The sequence below is a fragment of the Alligator mississippiensis genome, chromosome 10, assembly GCF_030867095.1.
Source record: "Alligator mississippiensis isolate rAllMis1 chromosome 10, rAllMis1, whole genome shotgun sequence".
Taxonomy (NCBI): Eukaryota; Metazoa; Chordata; order Crocodylia; family Alligatoridae; genus Alligator; species Alligator mississippiensis.
In genome coordinates this window covers 10,557,261-10,578,995 of record NC_081833.1, presented here as the reverse complement: position 1 = coordinate 10,578,995, position 21,735 = coordinate 10,557,261, and the positions used below count along the sequence as shown (strand labels likewise).

General features: G+C 38.5%; 1 protein-coding gene across 8 annotated transcripts in view; it reads right to left on the bottom strand.

Annotated features, from left to right (window-relative positions):
- The window catches only part of SFSWAP (splicing factor SWAP), a 97,573-nt gene that overhangs the window by 27,311 nt on the left and 48,527 nt on the right, over positions 1–21,735 (bottom strand). For 6 of the 8 annotated variants that reach the window (XM_014598471.3, XM_019486657.2, XM_019486658.2 and 3 more), the window contains 3 exons: positions 20,539–20,772; positions 10,854–11,044; positions 5,979–6,002 (listed from right to left, as the gene is read on the bottom strand). In XM_014598471.3, coding sequence (XP_014453957.2) covers positions 5,979–6,002; positions 10,854–11,044; positions 20,539–20,772 — 449 coding nt within the window. The remainder of the gene's footprint in view (positions 1–5,978; positions 6,003–10,853; positions 11,045–20,538; positions 20,773–21,735) is intronic. The other 2 variants (XM_019486656.2, XM_019486659.2) reach the window with 1 other exon arrangement.

Below are 21,735 nucleotides of genomic sequence, written 5' to 3'. Positions count from 1 at the left end.
ATTTAATATGAGGAAATCTTACTCATTCACAACAAATGAAAAGAAAATTGCAAGAATTCAAAATAAACCAGAGAATGTGCCAGACTTCAGTACCAAGTCTCCAAAATGATTGTGGATTGAGATCAAAAGATATAAATACAAAGAAAAAAGAGGTCTCTTATATTTTAAGGGCAAAGCCCATGATTATAAGAGTCTGGTCCAAAGTTTTAAGAATAAACCTGAGATAAAAACATTGTTTTGTATTTTGTAAATTAAAGATCTGTGTAAGCTAGCAATGTAATTATCTTGATGGGGTTTTTAAAAAAAAATTAAAGAGACAAAGACAAAGTGACACAGGCTGCAAAAAAAAAAAAAAAAATCACTTCTTGTTAAAGTATTTTAAAAAGTCATTTAAAAATATCCCCAAATTCATAACTGCATGAACTTGGTCATCCCTGCCAACACTACTCTTTAAGACAGATTTCACTGTGCAACATGAGTTGTTCAGGCTTAGGTCCGGGTGGGGTAAGAAGAGAATATTCAAGTTCAATACAGCTACCTTCTGGGATTTCAAACTGTAATTTTGTGTCTTTTTACACACTGCTTTAAAAATTAGTGAGATTTCAATGGAAGTGATAGTTCACTATATACAAGGACAATTATGGATGAATGAGCACTTCTACTTTTCCAGTACTATCTACCTTATTTCAGATATGTTCCATTTTAGTAATTCTGGGGCAAAAAGTATTGTACACAAGCTGCAAGCAAAAAATGGGGACAAAATATCTGAAATCCATGAAGACAAAATCTGAAAGAGCCAGATGTTAATACAAAAAGAAAAAACACCAAGAAAAATGGCAGGCTGAGAGAGAGAAAACAAGCATGCACCTGATTTTAATGCTGGCAGTTCAGCAAAATTAATTGCTCGTAATAACTGGATGATATGAGGCCCCAAATTACTGCCCTATCTTGCACTGAAAGACTAGGCATGCAGGAAGTGATCTTCACACAAGGACAGGGGATGAAATAAGTTTTGAAAATAGGGGACAGGATACTTGTCACCAGCATAAGACTGAAAACTGAATGGGGGAATGGAGATCAGAAAGGACTTAAAGAAGAAAAAGACCAACCCTCATTGTGAACAGCTGCTTCTGATGTTTTAGATAAATTCCAAGAAGGATTGGGATGAAAATCAAAGCATCTACACACTGATGTCTTGGCTGGCAGAAGAGCTGAGAGCACTCATTAAAAATAACTTTCCAAAGTGCATATGATGGAGTCATACGAGACAAGTGCCATTGCAGAAGGAATGGAGAAAGCTTTTAGAAGTGAACAGAAAAGCTCCTGAAAACCCGTAACACTGGTATTTATGGAGCAATTTCGAGCCATTAGGAAGGCCAAAAGTCCAGGAAACTCAAAATAGTAATTAACAGACTGTGTTTAGAATTTCTCACAGAAACACTGCAAGTAAGCCTGGTTTCTTTATTTGCTCTTAAAAATAAAAAGGCCGAGGAAGAAACCTGAGACTGCCCCATTTAGCAAAATCTAACGATTCATAAGGCATAAAAATCAGGCCATGCACAACATTAATTAGAAGTAAAATTCAAGTCGATGAAAAGACTAATTTCTCTTGACACAACTGATGTCATTACTTGTTATTCACTGGATGATGAAACCTATTCTACAAAACAAAACAGATGACAAATATTTTCATTTAAAAAACCCATCTTTTTCATTAAAGGAAATAATACAAGCATCCCAAACTGTATGTTAAGCTTTCTACAAAAAGATTACCATCATCTCTAGCAGCAAATATGGGGGGAGGGAAGGGGGGCAGGGAGGAAAACAAGACAGATGAATTTAGATATCCCTCTATACTTGGCAAAACCTGAATAGCTTCCTAGTTTTTAATCTGTATTATGAATTTCCATTTCACTTGTAAATTATTAGCTTCTACAGAGGAAATAGGACTGCTATACATAGGACAAAAATAAGGACGAAACATGTAAAGAACAGAACAAAGAGCAGATCTTCAAGCCTGAAAGATGAAAGCCAAAAGGAGATGTTGACTACTGCTGCAGAATCTTCACATTCAAAGAAGCACAAAGAAAAAGTTGACATTTCAGACAATCCATTAAAACTGCATTACTTCAAGCTACGTGTTTGTCTGCATTTCACAGCGTTATAATTATGCATTTGTCTTTTCCTTTCTTTTGGGTATTAGTCTGATGCTGTTTACAATTTAGACTACTCCAAGAACCACTCATCTGTAGTTGATGCTTATTATCATCCCAAGATTGTTTTTCACATGTTATGATATCGATTGACCGGTGTAAGAGTGCTTACTAGATATGTGGTGAATAACATCAGGTGAATGATGGCTTGTTCACAAAAATGTATGCTGAGCTACCAGTGCGGGAGCATCTTCCTCTACCTCAAAGCAGCTACTTTACAGTAGACTGCAACCTGTTTTCTTCCACTGTCAAACCAAGCCCGAGAAGCTTTCTCCCCCCACAAAACACATCTCCACTTTTGCTCCTTCCAATGGTTTTGCCCTCTAATATATGCATGTCTGTTTGACGGGCAACTGGACCGGGGTGAGATGAACTGGGATGTTTCTATTTTTCATACCAGTTGTGAAAAATTGATAAATCAGTGCAGGTGCTTGCCTCTGCACCCATCTTTGTCAATGTTATCAGAACAGATCAACACCCAAGTTCAACCAATGCCAATAGCTAGGATACGTAGTTCTATGCACTAAAGTAGATTCATTCCAGTCCCTGATCTAAATAAGATGGAACAAAACTGCATTTCTTAATATAGGCACCAAGAGAACACAAAACCTTGAACTTGGGTGTCGATAAACATATAAATGAATGATTAGTTTACAAGAAGTGTTTCCATTCTCTTTATAACCACTTAAGTCTTATCTTTACCAAATTCTAATATCTAAAGGCATTTAGCTTCAGAATCTGCGGGGTGCTGCCAGGACCCAGACTCTGCAGCTGCTGGGACCGAGAGTGACAGGTCTCCCAGCCACCTGCTACATGTGCAAATTACAGCTTGATAGAAACCAGCTATAAAGTTAGTACATGTTATGGAGGTCTAACTCTATAGCTGGTTGGAGCTTTTTATTGCATGATAGCTATTCTGTACATAAAACTTGTTTCCAAGATAATCATGCGATTAACCAGGTGAGTAATACCTGCAACGTGTAGAGGAGGTCTAAGAAACACCAGGCTATAAAACTGGCGTTTGGGCTATTACACTGTTGAGGAAGGTTGGTTAACTGTTGGTTTACCCCGGCCGTTGAGCTATTGGGGATGCCTCCACAATTACTCCACAGTTGTCATATATGGGAGAATCAAGAGGAGCGGGGGGGAAATCAGACTTGGAATTTGTTTCCCACCTTAGGCGAGTAAAGCACTACTTTGCTGACCATCCAAACTCCATACCAGTATTTTCTCAGGCATTTCCTGAAAAAATGAACTGATTGGCAAGGTTTTCTTGTTCCAAAGTGCTTGCCTTATTGTAAATGCACATATAAAAAACAACACACGGAGGACTTTTTGGGATGGGATCCTTAAGTGGGCAGAGAATCCTCAGCTCCTACTGGTTACAATCAGGGCTGAGAGCTGAAAAATGTGGAGTACCGGGGCATTAATCACCAAACTCTACATTCAACACTGACTGTTTCACTGCTAACCTCAAGTGCTGTCCCTAAGTATTATGGTAACAACTCTGATTAAAGCAATTTAAGGAACTGAATTGTGTCACACTTTGCACTTGAAGCTCAAGGCTTTGTTTTTTTTTTTCTTACCAACTTAAAAGAGGCTACAAGTCTCATGTAGGCAGAAGCAATATTACAACGACAGCAACAACAAATTTAACTATTTGCAAGGTGTAGCTTAAAAGCAAAAAGCCTTAAAAATATCAGTTCAAATCTATAGTGTCAACTGTCTTTCATAGGTAGTGTTAGGGCAGGGGAGGGCAATTATTTTGGGTGGAGGGCTGCTTACTGAGTTTTGGCAAGCCATCAAGGGCCACATGACAGGCAGCCAGGGCAGATAAATATTAATTTTCTAAATTTTTTAGGGGCCCTGCAGGCCAGATAGAAAGTCCTGGTGGGCCACATCCGGCCCACATTTTGCCCACCCCTGTGTTAGGGAAATCAATTGTTTGAAAATAAAACACGCGCATTCAGCACTAACACGTCTACAAGAAACATCTGTAGAAGTTGCAGTAGCAGACCTGAAGCACAACTGGTGTTCTTGTGTTCATTTGCCAGATTTCAGGCAACAACAACCTAATGGCATCATAGGCTGCTTGCAGAAAAAAGCTTTAGATAAAAGTGCCAAAAAAGCTCTGCTGAAGCACCCAATCTATACAGATGCTGTGGAGCTGGGCTGAACTAACATGCTTCCTCTTCTGGTAAACCGCTGATTTTCTTTATTTTTTTCCATGCCATATTACGTAAACCTAAGCACCCATTCACAGAAACCCCTTTCCATCCCCTACTATAAAGACAGTACTTCAGGATGATTACTCCATATCTGCGAGCAGACCTTAGTTAGAGAATCAACGTCCTGACTTTCCGTTATGTCTACCAGATATAGTCTTCCTATAATGAATTGTAATGGTTCTTGAGTGCTTCCTAGGTTCCTAAACTTAGAAATACCTTGGGATATAGGCATATTGCTATATCCTTTGCTTTACTTTGTACCGAGGGAATCAGATTACGCAAAGCACTGATTACAAAGAGCATTCTGATCATTTCAGTCATGCTAAAAGCTTCCTTCCCTCCCTCCCCCACACCTTTAGACTGCGACTGAAGTGGCAATGAAACTAAAGTCTTCCAGAAACAGTGGTTATTCTAAAATTTTAGATTAAATTTAGGAGCTTGTCATGTACTTCTAGGCCTCCATTTCAACGGGCTTGTATTAGCCATTGCTGCTAGTCTCAACAGAATAAGCAGTGTTCTCTTGTTGGAAGACTTGGTCCAAGGAAGGGGGTATGGTGTTCATATGTGCTTAACTCACAAAGTTACGGTATTTGGCCAATATTTGTCTCAGACCCATCTTGCAAATAAAAGGCCTGACAGGGAGAGTGCATTTATGAGAGGAAAGATTCAAATTATTTTTATTAAAAGTAAAATTGAACCAACTTCTCACTTTCTGAATGGCTAGAAGGCAGACACAGTTAGGGGTTAGCTGCACTGCTAACAAATGCTCAGCTTCCCACAAGAGATATGCTAAGTCTGTGACAGCATATCTTTATGCTCAGGAAAAGAGCAAGTATTAACAAGCTAGTGGCTTCCTAAAAGGATAGTCCATTTTTAAAAATAGTGGCAGCACTGTGACTTCAATCAGGAAGACAATGCCAAACAACAGAGCCTTCGTGCTGCTAAATGCATAATTCTCTATACTTCAGAAAGTTATAGCAATTTCAGTGCAGTCCTTTAAATCCCATCAGTGCCAGTATAAATGGGTCAATGCACCTGTTTAGTGTATTTTTCCATTAGTGATGGCCATGTTCTTTTGGAGAAAAAGATAAAGATAGTTTGAGAGCACTACTATTGCCAACTAGCGCACTGTAATGGTTGGAGGCTTTTGGGATTCACTGAGGGAGGTTGCAAAACAGCTTTGCAACATGACAAAGTTCCAGTGAAACAAGGGCACAGCTTTCCCTGTTTTTTTCCCCAAAGTAACTGCAGCTCTTCTTTCAAGGAACAGGAGAAAATATTTTGCAGAACCATTTATCTGTAATTGAACCATGCAGAACTGCTGGCTACAAAGGTCTGTTTACAGATGAGCTCTGTTTTAATTCCCTGCCTTGCTCTTCTATTTGCATTTTAGTGCTACTGGCAACTGAACGTAATCTTGTAGTTCCAAATATGAGGAAGTTAACTGGCCAGAACGCTTTTTATCAAGCCCTATGCCATATATTTCCTTCCAGAAAGAGGATTCTAGAGCAAAAATATAAAGGGTTATGGAGCCTACCTTATCAGCCGACAGGAAGGAGGGCTGGGAGAAGAAAGAACATAAGTTATTTGAAAGTGATGTTGGCTGAAAAAAGCAGGACAATCCCCCCTCCCCCAATGCTTTCCTGTTCTAAGCTTAAATGTAGTTTCTATCAGCTCTACATGTTCTTTCATTTTGGTGCATGTTCCTTCAGTGCACATGCCCCTCTTGTCCCATGCTATCACTAGACAGAGTGAAAGATGCACCGAACTAAGGAGTGGTACCATCTCTTTACCCCAGACATAAGAATCTTGGGGCACAAAACAGCAGGCAAATCACATGGTGACAACTGTGCATAACTGAGCACGCCACATACAGAAAAAGGCGACATATGGATGAATGAGAAAAAGTTGCCAATCTTGGAGCTACATCATTTCTAGGAGCTGTCATATGTTCACAGATTTTTTTTAATCAGAGAAATCTGCTTTAACTTTCCGAAGATTAACCCAGACTACGTGCCCATGGCTTTACTATGTTACCTGAAGAATCCCATGAGCAAAGACGACTCCTTCGTTGGTCTGATATTCAGCTGATCCCAATCAGCTGGCAAATGCTTTGCAGTAATTACACAGAAACGGTCCAATGGCTACCTGAGTCCTCGCAAAACCAGTGTTACAACTCCCTTGACAGAATGACATTTTAACTTCAGACACTGCTCGGTCACCAATAAGGTAAGTCCTTCTGTCATCTGGCAATGAGGGCTTATTTGGCAGCTTGATCATTCTCAACCTCTAAAGTGACATCCTGCTTGCACTGATGAGGTAGTCTGGCAGTGGACTATATATCTTGATATACAGGCAAGAAACTAGGGGAAATAAAAGTTGGAAAAGCAAAGACAGGGCCACTAGAAATAATGGAAGCACCAGGCAGGGGAAGAAGAGAAACCTGGTGGAAGAAAAAGTGATTGCTCTTCAATGGAAGAGGCCATTTAGCTAAACAAAGAACTGTATGTACCAGATCCATGCATGCAGCTTGGCTGTCTAAAAGACAGAGCAAAGGAGGAAATGTGTTCACTAAAGTAACTTTTTAACATTGCAAACGTGTTATCTGGTTAAAAGGTAAGATGTGGAACCTAAGAAAATCCACAGAAACACAAAACAAAATGAGGGCTCAGTTGCCAATATTTTTTTTATAAAAAGAAAAAAAAAAACTTTCAGGAAAGAATTGCAAGATGGCTGAGAACAAATCAACGCTATAAGCATGTTGTTACATATTTAATGTAAAACAGTCATTTAGACCTATGAAATTCTCTTTATTCTTTGCTGAAGCCTGAAAGAAGCTTTGTAAATGAAATGACTTGCTTTTTGAACCAGCTCAGAAATAATTTCCACTTATTTGTAGGAAACACAGTTTTTGTGGCTTTGGTCAATATAAGAGACCAAAACTAGCATTTTATATTTCAGAATTTTAGAAGTGTTGTAAGAACGTATTATGTTGAATGGGACCTTAACTTCATTATTGTACCAAGTTTGTTTATTTGCTTTTTAAGAGGATGTTTGGCCATTTGTTTCTCTAACAAAGGCAGACAAAACATGCAGGAAAAATACGAAGGAAGAACATCATTTTTGCCTCTTCCAAATACTTTTAGCAACACAATGAAAAGAAGCAATTCAGTATTACAAAATAGTGTTTATGTGCTCTTCTATGGATCTGTTTTGAATACGCCTGACTAAACAGAAGCACAATAGAAGTAAAACAATCCAACAGAGTTGACATGAAAAAGTACCTTAGCATTCCTCGATTTTGTTCATGACCGAGTGAAAATATAATCCTTTATCATGGAAAAGCTGAGAGGCTGGCTACAGCTCTATCTTCATTATTGTGCAGTACAAGTTTGCAATCTACATTTTTCAATAATGAATCCCCAAAGTATTAATTTCTTGCAAAGATGCCGTTTACCTCTCCCTTATGGCAAGCATTTACGCTATTCTGGGCTCCTAAGTCAGAAGACATTGTTACCTGAAGGCTTTTTGTGAGACTCACATTTGCTATGCTAGCAATGCTCTGGAAAACAGGATCAGTTAACTAAGTAGTGTCAGAATGTAGAAGTGAAAGTCAATTAAAAATGAATCCAAGTACAAACTGCATACGATTCTTTTTTTGAAAAAAGAAGAAGAAAGCTACAGTTAGCCTAGTAAAATGTTATTCTCTGATTATTTATGAAATGAGATGTGCAATACATACCTAATTAGTATTTCATGAATTTGGGGTATGGAAGTTTGAAGAGCTTACTACAGGGTGGAGGGAGGAGAAGTGCTATCAGCTAAGTGCATAACCTTGCCCTGCAATAAGTAACAGCTAAATTTTGATAACTCTTTCATTAATGGCTAAGTTACAGTGATTCAGTTTCAACTTACTGCAGGGTAAAAGCCTGCCCATAGGTAGTTATACAGAGTTGCTTGCATGTAATAAATCCCTGCTCTTTTTTTGCCTTGTACTAATTTGTTCTTATGATCATATCCTTTAATTACTAACTAAAGACTGATGCTTACTATTGCTTACAATAATTTCAACTGGTGACAGAATATGTATTTTTTTTCATGAAGGATAGTTATGTTGGTGTAATAAAAAAAGCAAGATCATTTTTAATTAACAGGACACTAGCCTATTGATTTTTAAGGTTGCCATATATTGGACAAACTGAACACTAGGGAGATTTGTGAGGTTTATCAAAGATTCTTTTAGAATATATGTTAACATTTTTGGTCCACGACGTATCTTTAAACTTAGCTAGTTAAAAAAGCAAATCACATAAAATAAAAAAAAGCAAATCATGCAAATCTGCAACAGGTTTTAGCCATAGAGATAATGTAAAATAGTCATCTGTTATCAGCAGACTGGAATCTAATAATTTTGTATTAGTCATAACCTAGTTGTTTTATTAACTGCACACAAAAATAAATCCACTGACTCAACAGTCATCTTTAAATCACAATGCAATAATTCCAATAAACCTGCTCACAGCAAAAAGAAAACTCTCTTAATTTCCTTTTGTAACAATGATCCAGAGAGAGGGTTAGGACAGTGAGGGAACGCTATTCTGAGTTCTTTTATGCCCCAGAACCAGACATTAAATCACTGCCAATACTCAAGTAGCTTTCAGACTCAGCCTAAGAGAACAATACAGGGTTTGCATTCAAGCAGGGATTTTGAAAGCTTTCTGACGCTTTACTAGTATTTAATCTGTTTAAACTCAGATCGACAGGAGTACTTTAGGAGTAGGACAGAAAGGAGAGAAATGGTCTTGCCACTGGCCAGGTGTCATATTTCCTTGCTGGTATTCCAGATGGACAGAAAGAGGTGTAGGCTGTAATGAGATACACTGATCAAAATCTGAGCTTTAGAAGATGAGCATTTAATAATGGTACTCCCAATGGACTTGCTGAAATTAAGTACTCAAAATACAGGGCTCTCCGTTCATGAACCAACAGCATGTCTTTAAGGGGTTGGATGGATTCTTTAGCTATGCATATGTAACTTCCAACAAAGGCAAGTGATTTCATGGTCAGGCTCCTAAGGGTCTCTTAATGCCATGCTTCCAGGATAACTTAGAAACCTTGCTGGATCTCACAGTACCATTTCCAGAGACAGACTGGGCTGCAAACTAGCTGTTTAGCTCCACACAAAAATACCTCGACCTCCTGCACTGGAGTGAAGACTGGAGGAGAAAGGAAAATATCCTTTTCACACAAAACATTCAGTTAAAGGCAACATGGTCAAAAAGTCACATCATCACTTTTCTTTCGAGATGGTGGGTGGGAGATAAATAACCCTTCATGCTCAAACACTGCTTTTCTTGATTTAAAAAAAAGTGCTTCAGCAGCAGCTCTAGAACTCTGGTTATCCTTCTCAGCAGCACAGTGAAGAAAGAGATCTCGGAGTCGTTGTCGACACCATCCACGATGAATGCAAGTTGTCAATGTGATGAAGTAATTAGAAGAGCTAACGGCAATTTTGTCATGCATTAGTAGGTGCATCGCGGACAGGTGCAGGGAGGTGATGTTCCCCCTCCATGTGGCACTGGTCAGGCTGCAGCTAGAGTAGTGTGTCCAATTCTGGGTGCTGCAATTCAGGAAGGATGTGGACAACCTTGAGAAGGTCCAGAGGAGGGCCAGTCATATGGTTAGGGGCCTGCAGGGAAGGCCCTATGAGATAAGGCTGAGGGACCTGGACCATTTCAGCCTCTGCAAGAGAAGGCTGGAGGGGAAGGGGGGGGGGGGGGAGGAGGAAGAATGATCTTGTGGCAGCATACAAATTCACCGGGGGGGGGAGGAGGGCAGCAGGGAATAGGAGACATTCTGTTTCCCAGAGCACCTCTTGGAATAACCAGAAACAACGGCCACCAGCTGATAGAGAGCAGAGTTAGGTTGAACATTGGAAAGAACTTCTGCATGGTTAGAGTTGCCAGAATCTGGAACAGGCTTCCAAGGGTGGTGCTGCTCTCCCCTACCTTGGGGGTCTTCAAGAGGTGACTGGACAAGCACCTGGCTGGGGTCACCTGACGCCAGCACTTTTTCCTGCCACTGGCAGGGGGTCAGACTCCATGATCCTTTGAGGTCCCTTCTGAGCCTAGCATCTATGAATTTATGAAACCACAGGCAAGCAATATGTGAGCAACCCTGAAACCTGGAGATGCCTCTCCTACACAAAAGTGATAAAGTGACATTCAAGCTAAAAAATTAACATCAGCACCCTATTTCCATAAAAAGAGTAACAAGAATTCTACACTAAAATTTCTGATACTGTGGAACAGCTTATGTCTTGTATGTGAACTCCATTAAAATTAACATAGCGAGACAAGTTTTTTCCTGCAATATTAATCACTCTGGTATAAAGGAATTACTCTTTACTCACCTCTACACTATAGGAATTCTCCTCAATTTTCTCCGCTTCTGCTTCTGCCAGGGGGTTCTTCAGGGTCTGCAAGAACAACGCCGCCTTCCTTTTGCGTTCTGCCTGAAGCTGCTTTTCTTTCGATTCCTTGGAGGCCTGGGCAAGCTTCTCCCTCGCCGCAGCTGCCAGTCTGTCCTCTAATTTTTGCTTTGCTGGGAAGCACATACACAAAATGCATCAAGTTTACAAGCGTATTTGTGTTAAACTTTTGGTTTGCAAAAGGATTTACGGGTACATAATTACAGAACTCTAGGTAGTGATAGCCTACAGACTGGCGAGAGGTTTCTTGTTCATTTATGTTAAATGGATGAATGCAGATATAATCACTTCCCCAATTTTAACAGAGGTATCCCAGGGAGAGAAGACATGCTCTCCTTTCCTCCTTCCCCCAATTCCTGCTCAGACCTACAGGATTACACTGTTCCTGAGAACGATGTCTTGCATTGGATTTGTTTTTTCCCAAGAATTCAATTCCATTTTCGCTACTTCATTTCCAGTCCTGCAGTATCCCTAACACCACAGCCACAATCCTGGTTACTCTCTACTTTAGAACTTGATCCTGGAGAATAATTTGTCTGCAGCATTACAAGAATGACTACCTTTAAATATTAGCCAGATATACATGCTCGTAAATTAGCTGTACTAATAATGTGAGTTTTGAATTCCACTTCTAACAGTATACAAATTCCTCTCAGTAACTATAAATGTACCATAATTTTCCTCTTGAATGTGTTGTTTCTAATCAAGTTTACATTCCTAAACTACAAAAATAAATAACAACATTTTTATCTAGCATAAGTATTTATACAATAATCACTTGTCTACATAAGATATTTGTCAAATTTAGGCCTCAAGACAAGCTAAATTATTTCAACTCTGTGGAGTATTCTGTTAAGTTTCCAATACCAATGAACATACATAAAAAGCTAATTTCTAATATTTAAACATCTAAACAAAGTCATTATGCAAAACTGCTTGACCAAAAATACCCGAGGTAAGGCCGTAAACAAACATTCCTTAAACAAAATCTCATTAGCACACAGAATGCTAGAAATTAATGTATGCAAATACTGTTTTCCGTTTGAAATTTCAAAATTAAAGTTCCTAAATATTAATTCAACCTGTACCCCTCTCTCTTCACTATCAACCTAAATGGGATATGTATGCATATTTTATTTTGATATTGATCTTTTTTCAGGTTAAATGAATGCTCTGGAACATTAATTTAGAAATTTCAAATGGAACAGTGTGCTCTGAATTCGCACACATGCACATGTTCACAGCTTTTACTTCACCAATGAGTGAATTCAAAGTATAATACATACTATACATCTTTGAATGTATAACTGGCATAAGCAATTCAATAGATGTTGCATTCTGGCAATTTCAGCCAATAAAGGAAAAGCAAATGGGGTCAAGATGTATACACGTATATATATACCTTGTATATATGTACCTGACATGGAAAAGACTTTACATACACTTAACATTGAAGAGGGTAGATGGAAAAATATTAGTTACTAATTCACGGAATGGTACGTAAGCAGTGATTTTCCTCCTGTCCTCTGGGACCTTGCCTGTCATCCAGAAGTGGGCAAATAGTATTGCCAACAGCTTTGAAATTCTTTTAGCTGGTTCCTCACGTCTAGCTGACTTAAATAAAGGAGGCATCTGAGAACTTTTATGATCTGCATCCCTTCCTTCCCTCTTTCTGTTTCTATGAATCTTGACGGTCACCTGGGTATACGTGAAAACTAAGTAGGCATCAAACAGCTCTGCCTTCTTTGCGTCTTCCTTTAATAGCTCACCTTTGCTAGTGAGTGATGTTCCAGTTAAAATGCCTGCCTTTCCCAGAATCCCTTCTTGATGCCCTTCACGTCCCTTGCCAACTCTTAACTCATTTTCCATCTCTGCTTTCCTGAATCTGTTCTTATATGTTCATATTATTCCTTTGTATGCTTCCTTAGTGACATGTCCTTCTCTTTGTGGTCTACACTAGTGGTTTTCAACCCATGGTCCATGAACCCCTAGGGGATCTGCAAACTATATTTAAGGGTTTTGTGAAAGATGACTATGATCAATCAAAAGTATGTGAATACCCATACATGCAATTCAAAAGGGGTCTGCACCGCCATTCAAAAATCTTCAGGGGTCTGCAAATGAAAAAAGGTTGAAAGCCATTGGTTTATACACATCTCTTTTTCAGAACGCTAAAATGCTACTTTTTCAGCAACATTGGCCTCCTGCAGTGCTTTTACACTGAAACAGCTTGACATTGCAATATGGACATTGCACCTCCAATATTATGTCCATTAGATACCACCATATCTTCCTTTTTTTAGTTTGCTCTTCCTTCTGCACCTACATACTTTCTTTCCAAATTGGCTGAAGTTCTGCCTTTCTGAAGTCCTGTATCCTTGTTTTGTTATTCTCATGCATTACTTTCTAAATTGCACAAAGATTTTCAAAAAGGCATAGTCCTTTCCCAGTACAGACTAGGCTGTCTTCCAATAAGCAGATGAATTCCTTCGTTCTAAAGGAGCAAGGCTTTAAGGGAGAAAAATGAAAGACAACAGGCAGATTTGTTGGCCATGGCAGAAGTCAGAGGTAACTTTAGGTAAAAATTTGAGCTAAGTCTTCAAGGGAAGTTGTCTAGATGGAAAACATTAGGGTGAGATTCACAACAATGACTTGGATCTCACCTATCTTTCTCACCAAACTGATGGTTAGCAAGGAAGCTAGCAAGAGAGATGGGTGGAGTAGCAAATACATTGGCATGGATGCTGCAAATGCTAGGATCTGGTCTCTCAGTGGACCAATTTCAGGGCTGACAGATGGAAGGCCAATGGTCAACTTTCCAGCCAGAAGGTGGCAGGCTGAGATGGCAGCCAGATGCACCTTAACTGAGCGGAAAAATAGGTTCCTGTACTTCACTTCTAGCTGGCTATCCAAGATGGCTAATAGATACAACTCTTCACAAGGACAATGCTGCTTAAATCTTGGTAAAGTCTTATGGATAGACAATGGAGGAGAAACGGGACACAAAGAGGCCTGGTTGAGGTTAGGGAGATTAAGCAAAGGTAAAACAACTAAAAAAATTTACCCAAAACACGGGATAAAAATAAAAGCAGCAGAAAGGTAGATGTTTTTGAAATGCTGCGTGTTGAACACAATCAAAAAGGGACTGTAGAAGCTCCATGTAGGGTCAAATCTAGTTCCACCTAGCTGAGGGGAACTAAGGAGCTGAAAGCATGTACCACCCTTTATGTTGTTGGTGTGCAGCATTAGGAGAGACAGGGTATACATGTTCTGCATAGGTCTTGCCAAAACAAAGCTACAAAAGTTCAATGCTACAAAAGTTCAAATACTTGAGGTATATTTGTTCAGCCACTGGGAATGTGGTTATAGACAAGCACTCCAAAGAGAAGCAGCTGACCTTGATATTTCTAACTTCAGGAACAAATCTTGAAAGTTTTTTCAATTAAACCAACGCCATTATAAACACTGGCAGAGTCAAAAGAACCTAATCTTTTCAAGCAGAGATACTTGGCTTACTAATCATCATCATAATAACAACAATAAACTACAAATCATCCAAGCACCATTCAAGATAAATTCAATATTGGCCAAGACTTGATGGAGCCCTTCAGCAACCTTAGCTACTAGCACTAAATGTTACTCCATTCTTTTAGGACAGTTTTTAAAATCTGTGCTTGTTCTACCTGATGGCTGGTAAATTACTTTGTTTCCAGATAAAAACCTTTTCAATGAGACTGAAACGGGATGTTTCAAATTAGAAAAGCTTTCCCTCCTCCTCCTTCCCCTACCCGAATAACCCCAGCTCCAATTTAGTTGTCCTAAATGCCTTTTCCCAAACGCATATTAGTTTCCCATAAAAATCCTCTGCTGGCCAGAGACCAAGTAAGAGATGTCAGATGCAACAGGCATTTAACTTCAGTTGCGGAGGGGAGCCGAAAAGTTTCCTAACTGAAATTAAGTTATACATTTGACTACAGAATTGACACAGTTGCTAAGACCTGCTAAAGATTACTGAGCAACTGCGTAAGAACTCTTACTTACCACCTGCAGAAAAGCCAAATGCTTCTAGAGGACTGGGGTTTTGATTAAAAAAAAAAAAGGAAAGCAGTTATGCTTCCATTATGAATAATGACTATAGCACCCTGGTCAAACCATTAACTTTTGGTGGAAAAAAAAATCTGCTTCAATAAAAATGCATTCTGGATAGTTATTCATAAACCACATATCACTGAACTAAGGAGACGTGTAATGCAATTTCTATTGCCACTGGACTGTATGAGATTGGACTACTAAATTTCTCCATTTCATAGTACAGATTTTATATGAATATTGCTATATCAGCTATTTCTGTCTCAAAATATAAAAATCACACATTTTGAACTTTGACCAAATTAAATCCACTGGGTTAAAAAAAACCCAACACGTTACTTTCTATCATCTGCAAGACACTATTTAGATATCTTAAAACAGTAATTCACATTCAGGTTTAAAAAGTCTCACTGAAAATCTACTTTCTGATCTGGTATTTAACCAGCACAAGGTTTGAAAACATAATCAACTGCTTCAAATAAAATTTCATTACAAATTACTTAGTGATTTTTCTTGTAAAATTCTTAATCTCAAGAAACTAATAATAGTAGCTGGGGATATCCATGAAGGATGATCATATTTCTTTAAATTGAGACTGCTCCTCCTTTCAAGAGAGTAACCCCTTAAACTAATTAGTTTAGTAAGATTAGCAAATTGTACTTTAATTTTATTAAAAAGACTGGAAAAGAAGAACTTTTACACACCTGCAGCCACTAAAAGATAATTCATCCTTTAACTACTAGATTCAGGAACCTGACACTTCAAATATACTCACCTCAAGAGATTTCTCAGATAAGTGATTCTACTGAAAAACATTTTTTCCTCCCCCCAAACCCACTTGTGAGTCTAATCTTTGCACCTCAGTGACACAGTAAGAGAACATGTACAGGTCAAGACCAAGGTAATAAATCACATATTATAACTTCAAATGTTATTTAAGTTGACCTCAGCCCTCTAACATATTATTAAACGTAACCATTATTCCTTCTTCTCCCCCTTCTCTTCAAGTTCCACTTCTTGTGTTTCTCATTTATGTTATAAATTCGGTGGAGCCAGAACTGTAATTTTTTACTTCACTAGAGCATTATGTAAAACCATAGTGTATTTCAGACTAGAGATAACACATCGGTAAGACCCTATTTTCGCTCTGTTTTGTTTTTTAAACTTACTGTGGAAATCATCAATTATTTCAGGAAATTGCACTAAACAATTATTTGTATTTTCTCGCATACTGCATGCCCCCAGTTCAGACACGTGAATTACTTGGGGAAGGCAGAATGAGGAAAACTGATTTTTTGTCATGGTTGAGTTCCAACGACAGAGGCAGAGGACACCTGTGCAGCATCAGCAAAAGCTGAAGTTCAAGTTTCCTCACAGCCGCTGCCAAATTGGCAGCAGCTTTTGGCACAGCAACCATCGCAGCTGCCATCCATGATTCCACTGCTCCATTCTGGTGCGGAAAAGCAGCTTCCCTGCTTAATATAAACAATCCAATTTTGATGGACTAATTTTTGGGAAAAGGTGTGCATGGTTGGCAAGTAAGTGCACCACTCTTTACGGGCAATTAATTTGATTTTATGCTCCTTACCTCCGCATTTTTTTATATAGAGGCTGGAAGTACATAAATGAACTCTCACATGAAAACAAACAAACAAATATGCACATTAAAGTTGGGTTGGATGCAAATCCAGTGAAAATCTTCACTAATGTCAGAAAATCATCAGCGTTTAAGTCTGTATTTATAGTGACAATATCACAAATAATACCGACTTAACAAGGGCATCACCACAAAAATTCTTAACTTTTTCTACCTTAATTCTAAATCTTAATTCCTATTCATGATTAGCTTGCTTTAAGATTTGCTGGGTTTCAAAAAAAAAAATAAATGCTGGAGCCTTCCATTATTTCCAAAGTTGCAGTAAATGTTTTCAAATCATTGTCACAACAGGCTTTTGCTTAAACTTTGGACCATGCACACAAATTGCCCAAATTCAAATAAGCTTGGTGAGGATTATCTAAAGGCTTTCTGAATTTTTTTTATGAGTATTTCAGGTTAGAGATAAGGTATTAGTGAGACGCATTTCCTTTTTTGCATAGAATAATGAAAGCAGACCTCTGCTCTAGTGGAAGGATTAAACTAGAAACTGCTTACACTGTAGGCTTTTGGCACAGGGAATGTACCCCCCCCCACCTCTTATGCTGCAAATAAATAAATAAACAAACAAAAAAGCAGCAAATTGCTCCTTTCCTACTTAGACTGTGTGGCCTTTTCTACAGTGCACTGATGCAGCGGTGTAGCGATTTAGCCGATACGTGGACTGGTAAGTAAACAAACAAGCTGTTTTTCACAGGGACAGCTATGAAGATGAAGGCAATACAGCAATATCACGTTCCACACTGGCAAACCACAAAGCAGTTCTGAGTCCATGTCGATGGCACTGCACACCTAAGAGCAGCTTCATCGAAGTGAATGCGTGCAACTGAGTGCTGTCACTAACCCAGGGTTCAACACTTTGAATTCATGATGCAAGGCATCAATCTCTCCCTCAAAAGGATTGAGCATAAACCACAAAAAGGGTATAAATGACTTTTCTTAACAGGGGGACAAATTCCACCTGCAAGTGCCCAACGCACTGACTTTCACAAACACGTATCTGAAAGTAAATGTCAGACCAAGGTCTTAACTGTTTGCTGCTAATATTTTCAAATGCAAAGGTGTCTATTTTTATGTGTCTCCAGTAAATGAACTGGGTGGGTCTGAAGTCCCTATCTTTGCCTAAGAAATGACATCTGGATAGCTCAGTTATGACAGCCCAGCTTCACGTTTTATTATCCAAGTAGGAACTCTTCCTTAGCACAACCTCAAATGTATACAAATTTAAGCAGAGATAACTTTTAATGGTTATGCATTGACTTGACCTGATATAAATTCCTCAGAACTTTTCCCAAAGAAATACATAACTTTGTAAAACACTGCTGGGTCCTATAAATCTAGCTTACTCAACCCAAGTCAAATTTAAGACCTCATTTTTTGGAAAAAGTTTAGCACTTATGTGGGCTGTGTATAGAAAGGAGAGAGGAATCAAATACTATCAATGCAATACAGCAAGTTAAAAATAATTTCTGCATTGCTTTCTGCTAAATTTAAAGTAGGAAAAACCCCCCTGAAAATATGGTCATATTGTTACTTAAGGACTTTGGAGAAAGCCCTGCCATATACACATGTCCATACAGTACTAGCAAGAGACTTTTGAAATTAGCTTCACATTTGCAAGGCTCGAGTGTAAAAGCTTCTATCTATATCTCAAAACAAGTATGGATTACATTTAAAGAAGATAACATTAATGAAGATAACTCAACTTGCCTTTATATATTCAAGGGTAAGTGACAATCCAGAATTGGAGTAGTAATTAAAACTGCATTTGTTAATTATGAGATTACAAAATAAAAAATGCTCAATATTTACTGCAGAAACTAAGCTGCTTAATCAATATACGGTAACAGATTTTGAAAAACGTTTTCCTAGGTTGTAAATCCATTTTGAAGTCCTAAAATACACCACTTCTGAGACCTTTTCCTCAGATCAAAACCTAATTACACTTTGTGGGAAGAAGCAAGCCAATGAGCAAAATTCAGTCCTATACGTGGAAAAAAGCCTTCAAATCCATGAAAAGGAACTATGTTTCAATATATGTATATTAAAATTGATGGCTGGTTTTCAATTAAAATAAAAAGCACTCCAAATAAAGATAGATTAGACTACTTTAGATCACCACATACTTTCAAAAGATGCAAGATGCACTGAAATGGGATGATTAAACAGAATCAAATGCTATATGTACAACAGGAAATGAGAATATTAAATATATTTTAAACACCCTGAACCACAACTCGTGACGGGACTATTTATTTAAATGCAACAGGCTTGTACCAGAAGCTAGAGACTGAGCTAACTGCAATCAAATTCTAGGGTCTCTCTTACAGTGTGTGTCCTGGTTCAAGGTAGATCGTTCTGAAATACTGTTTCTGTTACATTTTTATAATGGAAGCTGCAGAATAAAGAACACCTGTCCTAGTCTAAGTGTTCAACATCCATAAAAAAAGAAAAAGAAAAACCCTTCTCACCCCTTCACCCATCATTTCCCTAGACTTCTTTCTATTCTGTGTATAAATGCAGGTTCTCTCCAGCTTACCCAAAACGTTCATCTGTTGCTATAAACATTATCTAAAATTAACTACATGATTAAAGAAAGACACTGAAGTGGTTTCATTTGCTTGTGTCATTAACAGCACCTTGTTGAGTCATTTTGTTTCCAGTTTTCTGCACTGCGCGTGCAAAGAGAATGAGTATTTTCTTTTGAAGGTTGTATGGTTCTTCTGTGATACACAAAACATTTACATCATTTTTTAAATAAACGTGTTCCACGTTCATATTTACTGGTTACTATATCAACCATGTAGTATTTGGGACAGTTATGCATCACTGCAGTAGAGTCCTTGCATCTGATTAATCCAAAAGGATATGTTATTCAGTCATACTTGAAAAATATTTGTAGGCAGCAATATTCATTTACAAGATAAAAAATGATGACCATGAATATTGCACATGAATGGAAAAGCAACATTAAAGCAAAGATTTGGACATAAACTACATCAGAGACAGCCAAATCTGCAGCGGGGCGGGGGCAGCCTCTGTCTGTGGCTAGTGGCAGATGGGGGAGGGGATAGGCAGCACGGGTAGATAGGGGACTGAGCAGAAAGCAGAGCAGCAGATCAGACAGGGGAAGCAGATTGGAGTGGCGCTAGGAGAGGATGTGGGGCTCATCTGTGGCACATCTGGAGGTTCATCAACTTCTTCACTAGCAAATGCTACTGACATCTTCACACTCATGAAGTTAATCTCCACTGTGAAATGTACGTCAAGGTGTGCAATCCCTTTAAATGATCACTTCATTCAAATCCTCACCCTCCCACACTCTCAATCTCTAAATAGAGCAATACGTGGAAAAAGCAACAGCCTTTTCACAAAAACGTTACTGTTAACAGTGCACTGCCATTACATGCTGCCCGCAAGATACGGGGATGCTGTGCGACTGGAAGACAGCTTGAAGCACATTTGTTCTGTAGAGAAATTCTAGTAAGAGACTCATCTGTTTTTTGCCCATTAACAGAGCCAGAAAACTACAAGCTGTACATTTTACTCAGGGGTTCCAATCAGAAAAAATAAAAGGACGATGGCACATTAAGGAATTCGGCTGCAGCATATTGGGTTGTTGCTGGTAGGGCTACTGGCTTGATTGATTTTAACCTAAGTTGCCAATAGCAACCTGTGGGAACTCCGTTTATGTGAGCGAATTGGCAGAGAATTGAAGAAAACTGTGATTCAGGACATTTAATAAAAAGGTATAGTTAAGATACAAAACCAGCCAAACAGAGATCTCTTTTTTTTTGTAACAGTTTTGCTCTCTCAAGGATTCAGAGTACTTTAGGCAACACGTTTCAAGGAGGTTAAGTATACCTTGTTTTGCTTCCAGCTCTTCTGGGGTAAGTTGAGGTTTCTTCTCTTCAACAGCAGGGCAAGGAGTGGCAAGTGTTGGGTTATTGCTTGAAACAGTATTCGCGTTCTCTTGGCCTTCCTTGCCCTCTTCCTCCTCCTCATCACTGTCGTCATCTAATTTCACACGGTTCTTCTCCAAGGGAAGGAGGTCATTTTCTTTGGCCTTGATTGCAAAGCTTATTGGAGCAAATGATGCTGTGGAATAAAAGAGTAACACTTTTATGCACCATTAAGACAACTGCAAAAAAGGTGCCCAAGTTTTTCTGCTTCATCCATTATTCTCCCAGATTAAATGCTGAAAAAATGAACCACATGAATGGCTCATCAGTACAATACTCCTTGCAAACATAATGCACTCTTAATAGTGCATACTACTTTGTGGGAAGAGAAATGACTGAAACTGAACGCTTATTTCCTTACATAATTTTTCTTTCAGTGGAAATTTGTTTTTCATCACAAGAATTTCCAGCTTAGTCTTTTAGTCTTTTCAAATATATCCTAACTACTACTTTAACAGTTGCTTTACGCCTTCTCAGAGATCCATTCAGTTTTCAGTATTCATCATAGTGTTAAGAAGAACCAAAGGTTTAATAGTCTATACAAAATAATAACAACATTCAAATGTTCCTCTGAAGTTTGAGTACTCAAGACTTAGAGATTTTGATGTTTTCTCCTTTTACAAACTTCTGTTTTACTGAACCAAAGTCTAAACTCATTTACATGTTGTGTGCTAGAGCTGAAACCTCCCCCCGGTACTCATGTAATGTGCTACCTAGAATGGTAGAAACATCTAGAGTTGTACTTCTACGCTGTGCATTTCAACTGCAACACCTTAGCTGTGAGGCGTAAAAAATACATTAGTCCTCCTTTTGCTCCAGACTGTTTGACATCTTAAAAAATGAAGCAAGCAAGTAGCCACTAGGTTTCAATGTCAATAAAATAGTTTGTAGAAGACATAAGCTACATTTTACCACTGCTAATTAATCTACCTTAAAGTTCAATGGCAAGAGTCAGTGATTTAGCATTTATCTGCCAACTGCTAGGCTACCTTTTCTGACCTGGTGCAGATTTTGATAAGCACAGTTACCCAGTGGAGCAACATAAAAACAGGTTTTTAACTCCTGCAATTTCCAAACTAAATAGAGGAAAAAAGCAAAC